Raw genomic sequence first — 22,800 nt, 5'->3', positions numbered from 1 at the left:
GTCCCTGAATCCCTCCCCACCATCCCTGCTCGCTCTTCTGACCCCCACTCCATCATGCTCCCCTATACTTCTTTAGAGTCATCTCTGACACAGTAAGGCCGAACTGGGGAGCGGGGAGAAGGCATCCGTCTCTTTTACTGTTTCGAATATACCACCACCAACACCTGAAGTCTCTGGTGGCCTCTTCCCCCCAACAGCTCAGAGAAGGCTGGTTTTACAGAGGCGCAGCAGTAGGTGACCAGATAACGGGTCCGTGGAGACAGAGGAGAAAGACGTGAAAGGGTGTGAGCAGGCTCTGTAGCCTCAAGTTTTTGCCTGGAGGGCCCTATTTTCTTACTCCTTATGGGAGCCTGGGCTAAGACCCAAATGCTCAGAATGAAACAACACTTACCAAAACCAGGACAGAGAATACAAATAAGGCTGAAGAAGTTTCCTCTTTACCATAAGAGGTCAGTTTAGGGGTGCTTGAGCCATTTGGTTTCTGGTAAAATCTGTGTGTGAACTCCATAAATGAGTGGTTCTCAAAGTGCAGCGTAAGCTCCTATGTCAGAACCGCCTGGGAGATGGTGCAAAGTTGTAAAACTGATTGTTTTTTGTTATTGTTTTTTTTTTCTTAAGTTTATTCATTTTTGGGAGACACAGAGAGCCAGAGCATGAATGGAGGTGGGGCAGAGAGAGAGAGGGAGACACAGAACCTGAAGCAGGCTCCAGGCTCTGAGCTGTCAGCACAGAGCCTGATGAGGGGCTTGAACTCATGAACCACAAACGCATGATCTGAGCCAAGGGTGGACACTCCACCAACTGAGCCACCCAGGTGTCCCCCTCTTTTTTTTTTAAAGTTTATTTTTGAGAGAGAGAGAGAGAGAGATGGCAACAGGGGACGGACAGGCTGTCAGCAAAGAGCCCGAGGCAGGGCTCAGACTTATGAATCGTGATTATCATGACCTGACCCAAAGTCTACACTCAACTGAATGAGCCACCCAGGCACCCAAACACTGAAGGTTCTTTATGTGACTTCCCATCCTTTTAAGACTAAAATCTTTTTTTTTTTTTTTAAGGATTTTTAAAGTAATCTCTACACCCAATATGGGGCTCAAACTTACAACCCCCAGATCAAGAGATACATGCTCTTCCAACTGTGCCAATCAGGTGCCCCAAGACTGAAGTCTTAGGCCCACTAAAATCTTAAAACTACTGAGGTGACTATAAACCAAGCCAGAGATTACTAAGCCAAATGAGAAGCAAATGAATTACTTCGCTTTCTTTTACCCAGTGATTTTATAATGAGGACTGGCAAAGACGAGTAAATTTATTAGCATAAATTGGTACTTCTGAAAAAATAATCCCCATTAATGATGAATTTGTAATGCTACTTTCAGGACTGAATTTCCTGTATCAGTGAAATGCACTATCCAAGGTCTAAATACAAACTATGGTTTGGATTTTCTTTGAGAGACACCACTTCTAGTAATTTTGGTTTATTTTTTGCTATGATCTGTGGTTGTCAAGGTTACTATTGGCAGCTTCTTAAAATCACAGATGTTAATGTGTTTGAAACTTCTTTTAAAAAGACAAGGGGCGCCTGGATGGTTCAGTTGGTTGGGCATCTGACTTCAGCTCAGGTCATGATCTCATGGTTTGTGGGTTCGAGCCCCAGGTCGGGCTCTGTGTTGACAGCTCAGAGCCTGGAGCCTATTTTGGATTCTGCGTCTCCTTCTCTCTTTGCCCCTCCCCTGCTTGTGCACGTGCACTCTCTCTCAAAAATAAACATTCAAACAAAATTAAAAAGAGAAGAAACAACAGGGACAAAGTTGGATTTCAAAACACTCATTATGCTCAATGTCTTAAACAAAGGCAGATTTCAAGTAAATGTTTAGGGAGGGATTTTGAGGCACACAGGAAAACCTCTAAGTTTTATAATACATAAATGTGAATACCCGTTGGAAAATAGATAACTTAAAAATTTTTTTTAATGTTCATTAGTTTTTGAGAGAGAAGGGGAGAGAGAGAGAGTGAGCGAGCGAGCATGAGTAGGACAGGGGCAGAGAGAGGGAGGGAGACACAGATTCCAAAGCAGGCTCCAGGCACTCAGCTGACAGCACAGAGCCCAACATGGGGCTCGAACTCATGAACTGTGAGATCATGACCTGAGCCAAAATTGGATGCTTAATCGACTGAGCCACCCAGGTGACCCTGGAAAATACATTTTAAATAGAGTTTTGACTCAGTTTGTTTCAAAATTATTAGTAATATAAATATTTAGTTAAAGAAAGTAGTTGGCAATGAGATCAGAAGTTAACAGGGTTTGAGGTGCGAAAGTTAAAACTTAAAACATGCGGCTCCGACACAACAAGCCATGAGTCTGTCATTCAGGTTTAGCCTGCACATTCTTTTTTTTTTTGTAAGTAGGCTTCACACCCAGTAAGGAGCCCAATGTGTGGCTTGAACACACAACCCCAAGATCAAAACCTGAGCTGAGATTAAGAATTGGATGCTTGGGGCGCATGGGAGGCTCAGTTGGTTGAGCGTCTGAGCGTCCAGTTCATGAGTTTGAGCCTTGAATTGGGCTTGCTACTCTCAGCACATAGCCTGCTTTGGATCTTCTGTCCCTTTCTCTCTCTGTCCCTCTCCTGCTTGCACTTTCTCTCTCAAAAATAAATGTTAAAACAAATTAAAATAAAAAAGAGTTGGATGCCTAACTGACTGAGCCACCCAGGCAGCCCTAGTCCGGATATCCTTGCATGTGTATTTTAGAATTTTAGAATCATTCAGAGGAATTTTAGAACCATTCTGTTGTGAATGTTGGAGAGAGTCACAGAAATTGTTTTAACTTAAAATGTAAGGAACACAACTCCCCTTATAATGTTAAGTTTTCCTTTCCTTTCCAAGAAGGTAAATCTCTCCATCAAGTTGTCTTCTATCATAGGTGACTTGTTTTAAGTCCTCTTAAACTTCTTTCTTACTATTTCACATTTCTTGTTGCTTGTCTGTACACTTTTCTCCAATGTGTTTTCTAAATTTGTTACTGTCGGTGAGAAAGGCAATGGGTTTTAAAATATTTTCTGATGACCAATCTGTTAACTAGTCTTGTTTCTAAGTGTGTCAGTGGTCTTGAGTTTAAAAAGTGACAACAGTTTTCACCTGTACTCACCACACAGGAAGTCCAACCTCCTGGGGGTTAGTCCTGACAACTGCATTTCATGTTCCTTATTGCCTTTATCCTTCAACAGATGGACCACTTCCCTTTCTTGAGAACTTTGAAATCTGGCTTCTTCAGTGTCTACGTGACCGGCATCCAACCACTTGGCACTAAGTCCATTAGATCATTGCTCCCTATAGAAATCCTCTCCTGCTGTCTGCCTCAAGTCTTTTATCCTTCCTGTTCTCACCCCTCACCAGTCTAGCCACATGTGCTTTTCAGCCTCAGACACAGATAACTGTCTTTGATATTCTATGTTCTCCCTGGCTGATCAATCCCTCCTGGGCTTCTTTCCTGAAGCAGCTCAGACCACCTCTATGTCTGATGGCCTTTGGTTTCTAAGCCTGCCAGACCTTCTGCCAGCATCAACACCCCAGGATGGGCTCAAAACCAGCCCTTTTAACTCTCTACTTCCTGGATGGTGAGCGCTATGGAAGGGTGGAAATGAGCCCTCACTGTGGATTGGTGCTGCTGTCACTGGGCCCTCAGCTGCCCGTGGACATCCCTCCCGTCCTGTTCCCAAAGCCCAAGCCAAACGCAACTCATCTCTCTGGATGAAAGGGGCCATGTCACGACTCAGCTAAGAAAACTGAAATCTGGAAGTGTTCAGAAGAACGTGGCCCCTTGGGTTCCCCTGACCTACAATGGTGTGTGTGTGTGCTCATCTATCGCGTTGTGGGCTCCTCCACTTTCAGAAGACAAGGGCTCTCTCCTACTGTCATTGAAGTCCATTTTCCCATACCTCTGGGCTTTTTCCATCAGGTGGTCCCTCTCTGTGCTACATGTTCTTCTTTCCCCTCTCTGCTGGCCTTCTCAGAGTTTATGTGCTGCCTCACAACACTCTCTCAGATAAAAACCAAAACCAAAATCTTCCTTTGACCTCACTTCCTCTGGTTTCCTCTCTTTCCTTCAATTCTCAGGGGAAGCTACAGCCTACCCATGCTGTGCCTGCTTCTTCATTTCTCATTAACCCAATTCACTACAGTCCGGACTCCATTTCCCATGTTCAGCTATAATTTCTCTGGCAGAGTTCCCTGGAAATCTTTATTTTGCTAAGTGTCACGGGTCCTTCAGGAGTTCTCTTAAAGCTGCTCTTGGTAGCACCTGCCCCTGCTATCTCTTGAGATCCTCCTTCCTTGGATTGTTTTGTCATGATTCTATTCCATCTTGTTTAATTTTATTATTTTTTGTCTTCTGCTGTGCCATTTATTCTCCATCACCTTTGTGGCCTCTTCTTTTGAGTTTCATTCCAACCTGAAATCATTCCTAGGTTCTCTCTTTGGGACTCTCTTTTCCATTGGAAAATTCCATCCACTCTCATGATTTTAACTGTCTCTATAGGCTCACACTTCCCAAATCTCCCAGCTCTGACCTTCTAGGGTTTTCTGACAACAACCATCAATTCTTTGATTCTCCAGACACCAGCTGGGGATCCAACAATTTAATCCAATCCAATCAAACGTGGACACTAATTACCTGGAGTTAGTTCACGATCTAAGGTTAAGGGATCAGTCCCACAAGACTGCCCCCACTTCAGATGCCAGCTATAAGCCACAGGCCAAGTGACTGTACATTAGGGGCTCCCAAGACCCCCTCATCAGCTTCGATAATTCGCTAGAATGGCTCACAGAACTCAAGGAAATGCTTAATTTGCAAGTTATTATAAAGAATACAATTCAAGAACAACCAGATGGAAGAGTTGCTGAAGGCAAGGTATGGGTGCGTGCAGGGCTTCCCTGTCTTTACTGGGTACATTAAACCCAGTACTTCAATGTGTTCCCTACGAATCCTATTTTAGAGTTTTCACAGGAGATTGAGGGTAGGGCTGAAGGCTTCTATCCTCTCATCACCTGGCCATTTTGTTGATCAGTTCCATCCTCAGTCCATCTAAGGGCCTTACCCTAAATCACTTTGTTAACATAAACTCACATGTCATCAACAGAGGCTTCTTTCTTGGGGCGCCCTGGGTGGCTCAGTTGGTTAAGAATCTGACTTCAGCTCAGGTCATGATCTCGCGGTTTGTGAGTTTGAGCCCTGCATTGGGCTCTGTACCGACAGCTCAGAGCCAGGAGCCTGCTTCAGATTCTGTGTCTCCCTCTCTCTCTGCCCCTCCCCTGCTCATGTTCTGTATCTGTCTCTCAATAATAAATACTTGTTAAAAAAAAAAGGGGGGGGCTTACTTTCAGTAACAAAAGATACTACAATCATTCAGGAAATACCAATTTTAGGAACTCTGTGCCAGGAATTAAGGACAAAGACAAAATACATTTCTTATTAGAGCAGACTTTCATCCCAAATTCAACTTTTATAAAAGGGAATTCATCACTTTAACATTCCAAATCATTTCCTTCTATCTTCCAGGGCTTAATTAGTGGCATCACAATCCACAGAGACTTTCTGGAGAAAGAAACTAGTTGTCATTGTAGCTTCTCCCCTCTATCAATCCAACTCATCACCAGGCCCTTCCAATTTTATGCCCTCTGACATTTCTCAACCCTATTCTTCCCCCATTTTTCCTCCTGAAACAATGTCCCCCTGGACTGTTCCACAGCCAATGAATCCTTGTGTCCAGGCTTGTTCTCCATCAAATCTCTTAAGCCTTGCTACTGGAATCATTTCTAAAAACCTCTAACCTACCTGTTACCACATTGATTCTGATTTTTCCTTTTAAACTTGAGTATCATAATTTCCTGCCTGAAAGCTGTTACTCAGTCCCCATACTGGGCTACTTTCTCCTCCACTATTCTCCTAAAAATAACCTGTATAGGGGCTCCTGGGTGGCTACATTGGTTGAGCATCCAACTCTTGATTGGGACTCAGGTCATGATCCCTCAGTCAGGTGATCAAGCCCCATGTCTGGCTCTGCGCTGACAGCATGAAGCCTGCTTGGCATTCTCTCTCTCGCAAAATAAACACACATTAAAAAAAATTCTCTTTCTCCCCCTTTGCCCTTCTCCCCAGCTCATGCTCTATTAATAAAATAAAACATTAAAAAATAACCTGTATACTGGTCACTATACATTGAAATTCATATTTAATATCAAATTAAGATATTGCTCAAGTTACAGTGAAATCTGCTCTAGAGGACAGGGTCCGTGTCTAATACAACCTAATATTCTTACAACATAGTACCGTGAAAATGGGTAAAGGAAACCTCAGCTAAAATAAGGTCAGACAGCTGGAAGGAGGCGAGCTGAAGCTGTACCACTAGTTGCCCCATTTAGCCGACCCAACAGAAAGAGATAGACTTTGCAGTCCCCAAAGGAAGAAGCCTACTTTACTACCCCAGCAGTGGAGAAGATTTTCTCCTTGCTTAGCAACTGCTCAGCCAATGAGAGACTGTTACCAATTAGCCAATAAGAAGCCACAACACTTCAAATTCCCAGTTTACACCAATGGCCTTTTTGTTTATAACAGCCCCTCCCAAACCCCCCCCCCTTTTCTCTGTAAAAGAACATTCCTCTTCCTTTGTTCTCTGAACTTCCCTGTGGCTTTTTCAATACTTGCTTGTCCCAGACTGCAATTCCTCTGCTGTTCCCAAATAAACACCTTCTGATGGTAAAATAACCAGTTGTTTCACTTTTAAGATAGTACAATACCTAAAAACAGTAAGCTCTCAGTCTGTGTGTGTCAAATTCAATTACCGGTGTAAATAAAACTACTTTCAAGAAGATAAAAGGCTTTAAAATGCTATAATAATTATTAAGTTGAAGTGGTAAGCAAATATCCCAGACTACACTTCTGAGGAAAAGGGCTTTTTAACCTCAAATTGTCATCTGTATTCAAGGGCAGTAGATGATTATTTTCAGACCTGAACTATAGCTAAGAAGCTTCTGAGTCCACTGAGAGGAAGTGTGGTCTCCAGGGGTACCTGCCTGGCCCTGAGCATGAGCTCTTGATCTCAGGGGCTCTAAGTTTGAGCCCCATGTTGAGTGTAGAAATTACTTAAATATTAATGAAAAAAACAAGTTTGGTCTTCATTTGTGTTATAAGTTTGACATTAAATTACTCGATTAGGTCTTTCTACTCTGCCTGGTCCAGAAGGCACTGTGATCCTGTCAGCAGCCGCCCAAGGGCAAAGCAGCGATGTCTGAATGCTACGTGAATGCTGGTAAGTAACTCTAAACTTGTAAGAGGACAGTTTAGGTATGGTTCACTGGCAGTCCTGCCTTCACCAGGTACAGGTGTACCTAGGGAAAGAAAAGAAAAAAATAAGAAAGGCCAAAACCAAAGGAGAGAGCAAGGATTCACACTGAAAAGGCTTTCCTTGGTTTGTTCATTCTGAGAGAATTCTTTACACAAAGGCTACAGCAGAGCGCAGAGAAGTAGGGCAGTTTTTCTTCAAAGCCTCTTACTCTTCAGGGTGGAAGGAATCTAACAAATCAGGTCATTCAGCCCTCTTTCTTCACAAAGAAGGCAAGTGAAGACCTGGGTGAAGGACTTCCCTAAAGTTCCAAAGAATCCACAGCAGAGCCAAAGCCGGAAGTGGAGAGAGAACAAGCGAAGGACGAGCATTCTAAAGGGGGCTCCTTGTCTTCCCCCGTGCGCTTCCTAGTTCCCCTGCCCCGCAGGAGACCTCTCCGTACTCATCAAAAATGTGATTTCCAACTCTCAAGCAACCCGTCATTGTCCTGCCTTCTGCCTGGGATAATTTTCTCCCTTCAGCTGAGGCCAAATTCTTTCCTGCCCCTCACCTTCGCTTTAAACATCACCTCTTACCTCAGCTCAGCTCCCTTCAAGGAAAACCAATTGCCTACATCTCTGTTCTCAAGAGCAACTGGTAACTACCCTGGAAATTTTGTCACTTGGTATTAACTGTGTGCGAGCGCCCATTCCCCACTCTCTTCTCCCCAGACAGGAAGCTCCAAAGGGCAATGCAGACGTCATTTACCCTGTATGTCCAGCAGAGAGTAAGCAGTGGGGAAATGCTTGTTGAATTCCAGTGCGTTATTCAAGAGCAGAGACAGAGCACATATAAATCACCAAACACATTACATTAAAATCACACCTCAGACAAAAGTGCTTATCAATCCATTTGAACTGCAAATTGGGAACAGGAAAATATGCTTGTTGTTAAGAAGGCTTCTAGGACTTACTAGGTAGATCCATCAGCTCATAGGTATTAATGAACATGTGACACATGAACAAAAATGGAAAGCTACATGCTGATAATTGACAGTCATCATGTGGACAAGTCAGGAGTGATGCCTTGCTTATGTGAACAAAGTCCATTTGGTGTAAATCTGTGATATTGGGAGAGGGCCTAAAAAAATGTAATGGGCATACAAATTCCTTCAATGTGTAATGAAGTAAAAGGTAATACAAAATTGTGATGGCTGAACCTCACTTACTTCACCATCTGAACTCAGGGAAGTTTCAAAAATTGCTTTCCCTAGAGCATAGGGAATACACTTCAATGAAAAGATATTACATCTTACATTTTCATACTCAGTGTATTTTTAATGCTTATGATTTGGCCAAAACCTACCTGGGTATATTGTAAACACTGAAAAATGATTTTAGGACAGAAAAATAAATGTAACATTTTACTGTTTTCATGCAAAAGCTACAAAGTAATAACCTGAATTTGAAAGTATAAACTGGTTTGTAAATAATAGCAGCAAGCCAGTCTCATGATTTAAAATTTTTTTTAATGTTTTATTTATTTTTGATACAGAGAGAGACAGAGCATGAGAGGGGGAGGGGCAGAGAGAGAAGGAGACAGAACCGGAAGCAGGCTCCAGGCTCTGAGCTAGCTGTCAGCACAGAGCCCGATGCGGGGCTCGAACCCACGAATGTGAGATCATGACCTGAGCCGAAGCCGGACGCTTAACCGACTGAGCCACCCAGGCGCCCCTCATGATTTTATAGTCACGTCTTGTTTTTGGATCAAAAATGATCCTACCCAAGAATGGTTTACAGGTATTTAAATTACTCTTATCCACCTTATTTCCCACATTTGGCTTTAGGGTGTTTCCAGAAACTGAATTCATTCTCAAAGGGCAAGGATTTGCCAACGTTATGACTCTTCAAAGAATGGGCTCCAGGCTTTGAAAGTAACTCTGCAAGAAGAGTTTCAAAAAGATTTTGTGCAACTGCAGCATTTTTGGAAAAGGTCTTGGGTTCCTTTGGTGACTACTTTTAAAGAGACAACATTCACATGTTTATAGAACAAAGCAGTCACATTACTTTAGAGAAACATTTTGTGCTTATGCAAAGAAGAATCCAACCGTGGTTTTAAAAACTGGTGTGTGTGGAGGGGGTGCCTGAGTGGCTCAGATGGTTCAGCATCCCATTTTCTTAAATCTCACCTCAGGTCAGGATCTTGCAGGTTAGGAGATCGAGACCAACACTGGACTCTGGGCTGACAGTACAGAGCCTGCGTGGGATTCTCTTCCTCTCTCTCTGCTCGTCCCCAGGCACACATGTGTGTGCTCTTTGCCTCTCAAAATAAATAAATAAACTTTAAAAAATGTCAAGTAAATAAAAGGCATCAGAATTGGCAAAGAAGAAGTCAAACTTTCCCTTTTCGCAGATGACGTGATACTCTACATGGAAAACCCAACTGACTCCACCAGAAGCCTTCTAGAACTGATTAATGAATTCAGTAAAGTCGCAGGATACAAAAACTGGAATCTATCAATGACTGCCATGCAAATCACACCATTAAGCTGCAATAGCAATGGTAAAGTTCCCTGTGGTCAGGTCTGAGCACAGATGAATACAGAAGGAGCCAGAAGGGTACCTGTACCTGACAATATAGAGGAAGTCTCCATGCTCAACAGGGGGCAAAAAGTGCTCCCTCTACCCAGTTCTCTACATAACATCAGAAATCCTTTCAATGTTAGAACTGTTGAATGAAAAGGAATCTTAGATTCACAGGTGAGAAGACAAACCTATTAAAATTAAGAGACCTGGGGCTTGGTGGCTCTGTTGGTTAATTGTAAGACTTCATCTCAGGTCATCATCTCATGGTTTGTGGGTTTGAGCCCTATATTGGGCTCTGTGCTGACAGAGCCTGGTGCCTGCTTCAGAGTCTCCGTTTCCCTCTCTCTGCCCCTCCCCTGCTTGCAGTTTGTCTCTATCTCTCTCTGTCTCAAAAACAAATAAACATTAAAAAATTTAAAGGAAAAACAAAATTAAGATGCAGGGATGCACAGAGACTTAATGGGAAGTACTGTGCCTTCTGTATCTTTACTCATCCTAAATCTAGTGAGGTTGTATAATTATTTTAGGGGGCTGGTTCAGATTAGACTGCACATTTGAAGTTTGGCTTCAACTCCTGTTATGATCTTGGGGAAGTCATTTTGTCTCCATTATGCCTAAGATATAATTGTACCCAAGTCATATATGTGAAAGCATTCTCAGTAGTGTCTAGCACATAATAACGTTATTACCTCACCTCGTGTAAATTTTCTGAAGCTAGCTTGTCTCTTTTTTGAAAAAAGATCAAACCTCAAAATATTGCTTTTCTTGACTCTTATTTTCCTTATGGGTAAAGGCCTTGTGTTCCTCATCTTCGTGACTGCTGCGACACTCAGGGTGGTGCCCAACACACAGAACTACTTAGTCAATGTCAGTTGAGAACATGAGCAAATCTTTCTGGTCATTATCAGTTGTTAAATATTGTCTTTCTCCTTTCTTAGAGGCCATTTACTATTAGCTCCTCTCAGGGACTAAACAAAGGGCTGATGCTTTGTGATTTTAGTATCTGATTTCAGCCAAGGTGCTGTGATTCCTTGTAAAATTTTTTGGAAAGATTCTGATCGAAACAAGGGCAAGAGTAGACATCTACCAATTTGGTGTCAAAACTAGTCCAACTTCATATACTATAGAACTTTATCATGACAGGAAAGGATGGTATTCTTCAAATGTTTTTGAATTTTTATTTTATTTTTGAGAGAGAGAGGCAGAGTGTGTGTGTGTGGGGGGGGAATGACAGAATCCAAAGCAAGCTGCAGGCTCTGAGCTGTCAGCACAGAGCCCGACGTGGGGCTTGAACCCACGAACATGAGATCATGACCTAAGCTGAAGTTGGAAGCTTAACCGACTGAACCACCCAGGTGCCCCAGAAAGGAAAATATTCTTGAAATATTCTTGATAGTTCCTATGGGCTCTCAGAAGACCACATTATATGTTATGTAACACATCCAGGACAATATTTAAGTTGTTAGGTTCAGGTGAGGTGCTATTTTCCAGTGAATTATAGAAACAATACAGTGAGGATAAAGCTGTCATGATGAATTAGTTTTTCGTCACTGCTGACATACAAGCAACTTAAGTCACAAAACACGCTTAGTACTACACACTAGAGATTTCAAAATAACTTGTAGCGTCATGAGATCACTGTTTTCAGAGGATAATCTGCATTATAAAAAGACAAAAATTAGCCTGTTTCTAAAGTTCTTCACATTTTTAAATCTCCACACAAGCTGGAAGACTTTATTTGAAAAATCTAGAAGGTAACAAATATGGATATAAACATAAATCTGATATATACAGACCCCCAAAAAAAAACCAACCACACCAATATTTATATACAGATGAGCATCTCCATGAGCAGAGAAGAGGCATGTCTGGTACCCATGTCAGTGCTGGGACTTCACCGACAGGACACAGAGCAGTGTTTGAAAAGAAGATGAGAAGACTGTGGCCAGGACACAGGGGAAGATCACACCCGTTAATGGCAAACATTTTCTCTTTTCAGTGTAACTCGGTATCTCTTTTTCTTTCTTCTCTCTCCATCTCCTTCCCCATTGTGTCCATCTTTACATTTCCACATCTCCGCTTGGATCTCTTCTTTTTTAAACACATCTCATCACTACTGTGACCTATGTCTACATGTTCATGTTCATCTGTTCCTAGACAGGCCTCTGAAAGGACGAGGTAACAATATAACTTCTCTGCTAATACAACCAGATCCGCTACCTCATTCGTTCAGGGGCCTGTCCAGCATCATCCATTCAGGAGAGGGGAACAGAAGAGAGAAGAAGCGGAATCAGGGGCACCTGGGTGGTTTGGTCAGTTAAGGGTCCTAGTTTGCCTCAGGTCATGATCTCACGACTTGTGAGTTCAAGCCCCGAGATGGGCTCTGCGCTGACAGCTTAGAGCATTGAGTCTGTTTTGGATTCTGTGTCTCCTCTCTTTGCCCCACTCACACTCTCTCTCTCTCCTTCAAAAATAAACATTAAATTTTTCAATTTAAAAAAGACTGAATCAGTAACACAAAAATTGCTTAGTCAGGTAATAGTCCCTCTGATTAACAAGGATCCACTTTCCTCAAGTCCACTTAAAAAGTTGTATTCTGATGGATTCATTTACCCTTCAATGCTAAAACCAAATAGGCCACTTTACGGATAGATAACTATTCTGCAAAGAGGTATGAGAAAACAGTGCTTTATGAGAATACTATTTGCCATTCACTCTCCTGTGGTACGTAGTCCAAATACTGTATGATCTCACTCACCAAGTGCTTCCTTTCACCAAGCCCAACTTCCTTCCATGCATATTGGGAGGTGCATATTAGCAAACAAACCAAACCTACGAAAAACTGGATTCTGGCCTTGAATGACAACAGCATAAGAACACAACAGAAACCTCAGCAAGTGGTTACCCTTGAGACAAGGAAATGTAATGTGGAAGACAGGAAGAAGGTTCTCACTTTCCGTCTCCAACAGAGACAACACTGTTTTATTTTTCTAACCTCACACACACACTGCTTTAAAATATGTCAACAGAGGTGGGGGAGATTATGGCCCAGTTTCTTAGTTTCTTCTTTGTATTACGCTGTCATTAAAAAAAAAGTGATAAATGTCACAAGCAAAATTTCAAGAGGTCATAAAAAATGTACCCAAGCACACCAGCCTGAGTTTCTTTGTTAACACTGTCATGTCTGTTAACATCTCTGGTAACGCTGCACTTCGGGAGAGTTTTTAAAATCCTAAGTATGACTGTCACCTTCTCAACAATGAACAAATATTCATTATGTTCTAAAGTGTAAGGCACTGATCTGCCTTTAAAGCGCTTACAGTCTCGGGGCGCCTGGGTGGCTCAGTTGGTTAAGCATCCAACTTCAGCTCAGGTCATGATCTCATGGTTCATGAATTCGAGCTCTGCGTCAGGTTCTTTGCTGACAGCTCAGAGCCTGGAGCCTGTTTCAAATTCTGTGTCTCTGTCTCTGCCTCTCCCTGGCTCACACTGTCTCTCAAAAAAATAAACATTAAAAAAAAATTAAAGTGCTTATAGTCTTGTTTGTTGGATTGTGAAAGCATTTCTCTTAAAGCTGTACCACTGGCCCTTACACACTGCTGACAGAAACATAATATAGTCAGGGCACCTGGGTGGCTCAGTCGGTTAAGCATCCAATTTCAGCCCAGGTCATGATCTTGTGGTCTGTGAGTTCAAGTCCCACGTTGGGCTCTGCTGCAGCTCAGAGCCTGGAGCCTGCTTCAGATTCTGTGTCTCCCTCTCTCTCTCTGTCCCTCACCCACTCACCCTCTGTCTTTGTCTCTCAGAAAAGAATAAATGTTAAACACTCTTAAAAAAAAAAAAAGAAACATAACATAGCAAGGATGCCTTGAGAAATATTGCTAGTTCTTCAAATGGTGAAACAGATTTACCATATAACTCAGTAATTCCACTTCTAGGTATATAACTGAAGAGAAATAATAGGATATGTCCACACAAAGACATGGACACAAATATTCACAGCATCATTCATGATAACCAACACCTGGAGACCACCTAAATGTTCATGAGCAAGCGAAGAGATGGACAAAACGTGGGGTATTCACATAGGATCACTGAGTAGTACTCAGCGATAAAAAGGACTGAACTCCTGACAGACGCTACTTACAAATGGACCTCTAAAATCCAAGGCTAAGTGAAAGAAGGCAGGTACACATGACCACGTATTATACGACTCCACTTCTATGAAATGCCCAGAAAAGGCAAATTTATAGGAACAGAAATTAGACAAATGGTGACCTGGGACAAGGTGGGAATGGGGATAAAAGATAAATGGGGGTGAGGAATCTCTGAGGTGCGGTGTGGGAAAATGTTATAAAACCTGGTATGACAATGGTAAAGTCACTGAAGTGTACAGAGGGAAATGAGTCAATTTTATGATATGGAAAATATATCTCAATAAACCTGTTAAGAATAATCTGTCTCTTGAGACATCATGTCCCATTATGAATGTGGGAACCTGATAACATACAAACTAGTTGACCTTAGAGAATGCAGTTAAGTTGCCTCCACTTCCCTTCTAGGAGTAAATAATTAAATTTAAGTTTAGTTAAATCTCCTCCTCTTTCTTTTTTTAACCATTAAAAAAAAACTGTTTTAGAGAGAGAGAGCTCATGAACAGGGAAGAGGGGCAGAGTGAGAGAGAGAAAGAGAGAAAGAGACAGAATCTTAAGCTCAGTGCAGAGCCTGACGCAGGGCTCAAACCCACAACCCTGGGATCATGACTTGAGCTGAAATCAAGAGTGGGACACTCAACCAAAGGAGCTACCCAGATTCTCTCCACCCCTACCACTCTCTTTTCTTTAAGGAAAAGGAGCGGTCATTGAGACTGCTGTGGCAGAGTGTGTCTCTAGGACCTTTATGCAAGAAAATGTGTGAAATGCCTAGAGCTGAGCATTTAAATACTTAGAAAGATGGTGAAGGAGAGCTCTTTTGGACTTTAACAAATGGAAAACAATAAACAGTGTCAAGATTAGGAGCCACAAGGTAAAAGCTCAGGGCCAGGAGGTTGAAAAACCAATGGCTTGCAGATAAAAGTACTGGACAAGAGACGGGAAAATACTAAAGCAGTAAGCAATATTTAATGTTTGCTTATTTTCGAAGGAGAGACAGAGTAAGAGTGGGGGTGGGGCAGAGAGACAAGGAGACAGCGCTACTGAAGTAGGCTCCAGGCCGTGAGCTGTCAGCACAGAGCCTGACGTGGGGCTTGAACCCATGACCTGGGCGAGATCATGACCTGAGCCAAAGTCAGACACTTAACCCACAAAGCCACCCAGGCACTCCAGTAAGCGATATTTAAATAAGCTGGAAGGTCACCAAATAGTTCTAGTATGAGAGTTTTTAGCATAAAGTAAAAACCAAGGTGCCATATCGGTTTCACAGAAGTGCTCATGTGCTGCCCCCAGTGTCCTCAAGGTCTAGTTGATGCAACAGAGGATTGCTTAATAGAACACGGCAGGGGCACCCAGGTGGCTGTCTGCTGAGTGTCTGACTTCAGCTCAGGTAATGCCACAATTCTTAAATTCCAGCACTACACCAAGCTTTGCGTTGACAGCATGGAGCTTGCTTCGGATTCTGTCTCCCTCTCTCTGTGCCTCTCCTCTGCTAGCACTGTCTTTGCGTCTGTCTGTCTGGCTCTCTCCCTCTCTCAAAAGTAAATAAACATTAAATAAAAAATAGAACACTTGGGGGGTGCCTGGGTGGCTCAGTCGGTTAAGCCTCCGGCTTCGGCTCAGGTCAGATCTCACATTCATGGGTTCGAGCCCCGCGTCAGGCTCTGTGCTAACAGCTAGCTCAGAGCCTGGAGCCTGCTTCCGGTTCTGTGTCTCCTTCTCTCTCTGCCCCTCCCCCTCTCATGCTCTGTCTCTCTCTGTATTAAAAATAAATAAAACATTAAAAAAAATTAAAAAAAAATAGAACACTTGGGCATGCTAGTCAGAGTCAGGACTGTTGAATTTTAACTAATTATCTTTCATGTAATCCTCCCACCCTCCCCTATCCCCTCTCCACAGCCTGTCCCAGACCTTCAAGGAGAAAGACTGACATAGCTAGGGTTACTGAGAGCCAGTAACAACGGACACTATGTGAAGTGAATTTCTTATACTTCGCATTTACACTTGACAGCAGGCATCTGTGAAGCAGGTGACTTAAGTATTCCTCTTTACAGCTGATGAAAGGGCAGCCTAAAGGTGTTCAGTAATTGGCCAGGGTCACACTTCTAGGAGACAGAAAAGCCAGATTTCAAGTCCTAGTTTCCCAGAGCCTACAGTCTTCATTTTTTTTTTAACTTTTAAAAAATTATTCATAATCTCTACACTCAACATGGGTCTCGGGCGCCTGGGTGGCTCAGTCGGTTAAGCGTCCAACTTTGGCTCAGATCATGATCTTACGGTTTGCGAGTTCAAGCTCAGTGTCGGGCTCTGTGCTGACAGCTCAGAGACTGGAGCCTGCTTCAGATTCTGTGTCTCCCCCTCCTCTGCTCACGCTCTCTTGCTCTCAAAAATAAATAAAACATTAAAAAATCTTAAAAACAACAAGAACAAAACAGATGAGTCTTGAACTCATGACTACAAAATCAAGAGTTGCATGCTCCAAAGATCAACACACCCAGGCGACCCTAGGTCTGAATTCATAACATCTTTAAGAACTGCCTTGATAAATCAGCAATTTCTGATGACAGTAACCTCTAGCCATAGGACTGATTTGATTCACTAAATTTCTTTTCAAAAACATTTTAGACAAGAACACGGTTTAATTCTTCTCCATCTTTTCAAACTCAATTGTTTCACTTTAATAAAATTTTAGTAGTTTCTAAATTTTTTCCTCCTAATCCAAAGGTTATATTAAAAGGCATATACCAGGTAACCTGTTGGAATTGGTGACCTGGAAATGAGATTTTAAAAAATTGTGGGGACACCTGGGTGGCTCAGTCGGTTAAACGTCTGACTTTGGCTCAGGTCATGATCTCGCCATCTGTGAGTTCGAGCCCTTCATCCAGCTCGGTGCTGACAGCTCAGAGCCTGAAGTCTACTTTGGATTCTGTGTCTGCCTCTCTCTTTGCCCCCCTCCAGTCTCTCTCTCAAAAATAAATAAATATTAAAAAAAATTAAAGGGGCACCTCGGCGGCTCAGTCGGTTATATGTCCAACTTGGCTGGGCTCAGTCATGATCTCACAGTTTGAGGGTTCAAGCCCCATGTTAGGTTCTGTGCTGACAGCTTGGAGCCTAGAACCTGCTTCAGATTCTGTGTCTCCCTCCCTCTCTGCCCTCCCTGATACGCGCGTGCTATAAAAAAAACATTAACGTTTTTTTTAATTAAAAATATTGTGTACACACATGGAAAGATAATATATAATATGGAGATTCTCCCTTTTTTTCTTAAGTTTATTTATTGGTGGGGTGGGGGGAGTGAGCGAGCAGGGGAGGGGCAGAGAGAGGGAGACAGAGAATCCCAAGCAGGCTCTTCACTGTCAGCATGAAGCCTGACATGGGGCTCATCCCACAAACCCATGAGATCACAACCTGGGCCGAAAACTGAGTTGGACGCCTAACTGACTGAGCCACCCAAGGAGTGGGCACCTTCCAAGTCTGGAACTACGCAAGCACTAAGAAATCAAGCTATACTCAAACATTTTTCTTTGCTCCTCTGGCTTCCAATCCAAGATCAGTTCCCAACTTCAACCCTTGTTTGCAAGATAGATACTTTCACCATGGGTCACTTATTTTTACTTGAATTCACTAATGTCAAATATATCCCTAAAATCATTATTACTTCTTGCTAATAGGAATTTCCTTTTAAGGTAAATGTTTATGTTGTCCACATACACCCTCTCTTTTCTCCATATGAATGGAGTTGAACAAATTTCTAAAATTCTTATGTCTCAATGAGTTTAAATGTTAGATTAAAACTGCATTACAAATATGTTACTAGTCATGTAAATCATCATTTGAAATATGAATCAAGATAACTTTTGCCCAGGAATCAGTCATTTTAGATAGTTTTTGTAACTCACTGAAAATAACTTAGCCATTAAGGGGTGCCTGGGTGGCTCAGTCCATTAAGCATCCTACTTTGGCTTGGGTAACAATCTCGCGGTTTCTGAGTTGGAGCCACTATTGGGCTCTGTGCTGACAGCTCAGAGCCTGGAGCCTGCTTCGGATTCTGTGTCTCCCTCTCTCTCTGTTCCTCCCTCCCCTGTTTGCGCTGTCTCTCTCTCTCTCAGATATAAACATTAAAAAGAGAGAGTTACTTAGCCATTAATAAATGAGATCTACAAGAGACTTTAAGAAATAAAAGTGCATCTCAGAAAATGTGTGTCAAAAACATTAGGTTTGTTAGAAATGTCTATATTTTGGGAACATAACATTCAGAATGAAAAAAGTACTGAAAGGGAGGAAACTAGGGTCTCAAAAGGAAATATGCAGGTAAATTACCAATTCTTGGTAAGAAGGAGGTTAGTTTTATTTGTTTATTTTTTTAAGTTTATTTTGAGAAAGAGAGAGAAAGCATGAGCCAGGGAGGGGCAGAGGGAGAGTGAAAAAGAGAATATTAAGTAGGCTTTGTACTGTCAGTGCAGAGCCTTATGTGGGGCTGGAACCCATGAACCCCAAAACCATCACCTGAGCTGAAGCAAGATGCTTAAGTGACTGATCCACCTAGATGCCCCAGAAAGGGGGTATTTTTAAATCAAACATGCATTTTGGGGATGACTAAATCTGCAGCCTCACTGCTGACACAAAGATGAATAACTCACAGCTCTCAGGCAAGTCAATGCACCTAAAAATTCTAACTGCTTCTGATAGAAAATTTGATTAAGAAACTTCCCCTGAGATAGTCAAGCTGACTGACAATTATATTATATACCTTAATTAGGGGGGTGGGGGTCTCAGGCTCCTTAGGTGACTAACAGACGGTTATCGCAAGTGATTATTCGTTGGGCCCTCTGACAAAGTCAGGAAGAAAAAATGTGATCGGAGTTTGCAATCCACTTAAGGTTCACTAATATATATGAGACTAGCGTGTGAGCAAGTATCTGTTAACTTTAAACAGGACTTTGTACATAATAAATGTTCAGTAAATGTTCACTGTTAATTAACAAAATTAGCAAGTTAGCAAAAATAGCGGCAGCTAAATTCCGTGGGGTTGGTCACACACAGGCAAGGTGAGCAAGGATAAGGAAGAGCTAAGCATGGCCAGTGATCAGGGAGGACTTTAAAGGAAGCAAATCTTGAGTTGATTGTAGCAGTACTGACACAAAGAACAGCGGGAACTGCTTGAGCAAAGGAACAGAGATGAGAAGGAAAGAATGTAGCTAACTTTACTGCGCAGTCCATTTGGCACACCTGTTCCTTTTTGTTCTGCATCATCACCGCCTAAATCCAGAGTGGCTAGCTACTGTGACTGCTTGGCTATAAAAGATAGGCAGGCTAGCAGTATTCAGAATTAAGTTGAAATGATGTACATGTACGCCAATGTACTTAAATCCTGGCAGAGGAGACTAGGTCATGGAGGCCATCACAGAGTAGAGCAGTATTCAAGTTCAGGCTCTAGAGTTAGTAGCCCTGGACTTGAATTTGAGGCATTCTCTATTCACTGTGTCTCTGCCTAGCTGTTTAACTACTCTGAGCTTCCATGTTCTTTTTTTTTTTTTTTTTTAATATTTTTATTTTTGAGAGACAGAGAGAGACAGCGTGAGCAGGGTAGGGTCAGAGAGAGAGGGAGACACAGAATCCGAAGCAGGCTCCAGGCTCTGAGCTGTCATCACAGAGCCGGACGCAGGGCTCGAACCCACAAACCGTGAGATAATGACCTGAGCTGAAGTTGGACACGCAACTGACTGAGCCACCCAGGTGCCCCAAGAGCTTCCATGTTCTTATGTGGAAAATGGAGATAACGACAGCAGGTCTCATTCTGTATGCAAATGATGCCACGTGTTGAGCGTGATGCCTGTCAGACAGCAAGCGTTCTCAATAAATAAGGGCTATTACTAACTAGGAGGCTATGTCCTAGGTGATGAGGCCGATGTGGGAAGAGCAAGCCAGCTTCTTTTTAAAAATATTTATTTATTTCTATGAGAGAGAGAGAGAGAGTGAGAGAGAGAACAAACACATGTGAGTGGGGGGTAGGGGGAGTGGGGAGGTGCAGACAGAGGACCTCAAGCAGGCTCATGCTGTCAGCACAGAGCCTGAAGCAGGGCTCCAACTCACAAACCGTGAGATCACGACCAGAGCCGAAGTCGGATGCTTGACCAGCTGAGCCACCGGGGCGCCCAGAGAGTAAGCAGTTCTACTGCTCCGTGGAAAAAATGCCCATCAGGACACCCAGATTCCAACGGCTCTGAGCTCTGTGATAATCTAAGTTACAAAGTTCATAACAAAGAGGTCTGGGTGCCTACGTGTCGAAATTTTGCAACCCAAATGATTTCAAACAGGGAATGATCACACTATATGTACCAGTGATAATGTACCTACTGCCATCTTAATATCACTCTCATTCGGGTACCAAACAAGAGTTCAAAAGCTCAGGAAGTAGAGAGTATCTCAAGTCTTTGACTGATTCAGAAGAGACTTCAGAAGGCCTGGAAATAACCACTTTATAGGGAAAAACAAACAAAAACCTCCATAAACCCAGAAAAACTTATCAATGACTATTGAACAGGTAAACATCTTTAACTGTGAAGAAGACTGAGTTACGGGCCAAACTTTTTATAGTATCTTGTTTGTGTTTAATGTAGTCACAGGCCCCAACAACATCCTCTGAACCGCAGTAATATATGTGGATATGTGTCTCTCCTTAACACAGCTCTTGGGCTCCCCATCACCCTCATTCTTATATTCCCCACAATGATGGAACCAATCGTATGTTCCTGTGTTTGTTGAACTGAAATGAATTTGTGAAACTGGCTGTTCCAGATGAAGGTGTGGCTGTGTAGGGCCTTCCGCTTCAAGGTGGTTATGTTTATCTTCTAGAAGATAATTTCCTCAACATCTGAAGAGTTTGAAGTTAATGGAACTCATCTTTACAGGTAATAGGATTTCTCAATCTATTAAAACACTCTCCTCAACTGAGTCGACTATTGGGAAGGTGAAGATGTAAAGACTTAGCAGCTGCAGATGGACAGGAGTCACTCTGCTTTGTGGAACTGAACTGTTAGCACTGCCCGGGGCGGACTTCTGGACGAGGAGTTTACAGTCCAGGTTTTTAGTCTTGCTTGGGCCACGTAACACTCTTGTCACTTCGATGAAACGCTAGTAAGAATGCCACAGTGCCTCTTTTTAAGAGAAGTATATAGAAGAATGATTAACTGGAAAAGAAATAGATGTCCTTTGCTACTTTCTTTCTTGGGCTTGAATTATTAGAACAGAGTTAGGACTTTATTTTGGGGAGAGAAAACAAAAACATTCTGTGAGGGATATACCTACGGCATTTCCCCCCCCCCATTGTCTTTTTATCTATTATTTAAAGAGGAAAGAATATCAGCTGAGGGGCAGAAGAAAGGGTAGCCAAGGAAAGCAGACACTGGGAGAGCTTATGACCAAAGCCTTTGAGATAACAAATCAAAGCCGCTCATAAAAGCTATTTTTCTTCCAAAACTTCAGCCCAAACTCCGATACACAGATGGAATATGCCTTCATAAACCCAAGTCTTTATCTGGAACCACGCCGTGTTATAAAAATTGAGTAAAGGTTGAAATAATGGAGACTGACTTTTAACTATTTCTTAGGTACCTCCAACAGGTGGTACCAAAACCAAAAAAATTGGGCTTCTTTAACAGATTATTTATATATTTATCTTAGTACCACTTGAAGTAACAGTGATACAGAAAATAGGCAAATATGAATTCTTTTCCTTTTGGAAACAAGAATGTTTGGGAATAACAGTCATGGCAATAATGCTTCTGGATTTTAAAAACAGTAGTACAAGGGAAGATAAAGAGTTTGTAGGCCAAACGATGTGCCAATCCTATCATGAACATGAACCTTTTAAGAGGATATAGTCATAACTCAATATTTTAAATATTTTCAACCCCAGTCCCTTCCTACCTACACCCTCTCTGTGTCCAAACAAAACAAAACAAAACAAAATAAAAAGTATGTAACGAGTTTGTGTCAAGTTCCCAAGCAAAGGCAGACAGTCTTTGAAGGCGAAGAAAAAGCGTATTTCATGTTTTCTACTACTTTTCTCCTCTCTTGAGCAGAAACAGTGAAGGGGATGGCGGAAAGACACCCTTTAGTTCTGGATCAAATGACAAAATACACATCACTAAAAATAATGACCAGATGACATCTACGAGGCAGCTCCATCGTCACACACGTCATTAAGAAGTAGGGCAACAGAAATAAATGTCAGCGCTGTTCCTTGACTTGACTTAGAGATCTGAAGGCCTGCCCCAGACCTCCCCTGGGACAGATACGACGCCAATTGTGCTTTCGTTCCAATCATTCACATCCCCACCAGACTGCAAACTGCAGTACGTTCCTGAAACGCTGCTGTGCCCTGTTCTCCACTACAGCATCGGAGTGAAAAAGAGCCCGAAAGAGTTCAAGCCACGGGGCTGTCCGTCCACGGTCAAGTTCCACGCCAAACCCGTCCCCGGCAGAGAAGTTTGGGCAGCGCGCTCTCGACCGCCGGGACCGGACTCTACTTACTGGGCTGAGCCAACTCTGCTCTCTCTCTTCGCGAGCACTTTGGCAGACTTTGCGTCTTCCACATCTTGCTGGAGTTCGGTCATCTGGGCCGCGTGTGGAGGGCACCTTCAGACGTCCCCTCGCGCCTCGCAGCGTCCCAGGCGCAGGCCCCGCGAGCCGCGCCTTGCCCCGCGCCTCCGGTGCGCCCTCCCCGCGCGCTCCCCGCTG

General features: G+C 42.8%; 1 protein-coding gene and 1 long non-coding RNA gene across 2 annotated transcripts in view; one reads left to right on the top strand and one right to left on the bottom strand.

Moving 5' to 3' along the window:
* The window catches only part of GRAMD2B (GRAM domain containing 2B), a 72,238-nt gene extending 49,444 nt beyond the window's left edge, over positions 1-22,794 (bottom strand). Inside the window, exon 1 of the mRNA XM_029941810.1 lies at positions 22,594-22,794. Within this exon, the coding sequence (XP_029797670.1) occupies positions 22,594-22,676 (83 nt within the window). The 5' untranslated portion in view covers positions 22,677-22,794. The remainder of the gene's footprint in view (positions 1-22,593) is intronic.
* Positions 6,676-22,800, top strand: part of LOC115294118 — a 44,638-nt gene continuing 28,513 nt past the window's right edge. Inside the window, exons 1-2 of the long non-coding RNA XR_003909734.1 lie at positions 6,676-6,757; positions 7,217-7,310. This is a non-coding gene — a long non-coding RNA (uncharacterized LOC115294118). The remainder of the gene's footprint in view (positions 6,758-7,216; positions 7,311-22,800) is intronic.

This window comes from Suricata suricatta, chromosome 6 (genome assembly GCF_006229205.1).
Source record: "Suricata suricatta isolate VVHF042 chromosome 6, meerkat_22Aug2017_6uvM2_HiC, whole genome shotgun sequence".
Lineage (NCBI taxonomy): Eukaryota > Metazoa > Chordata > Mammalia > Carnivora > Herpestidae > Suricata > Suricata suricatta.
The sequence above is the reverse complement of the archived record's forward strand: the minus strand, read 5'-3'. Positions and strand labels throughout refer to the sequence as shown.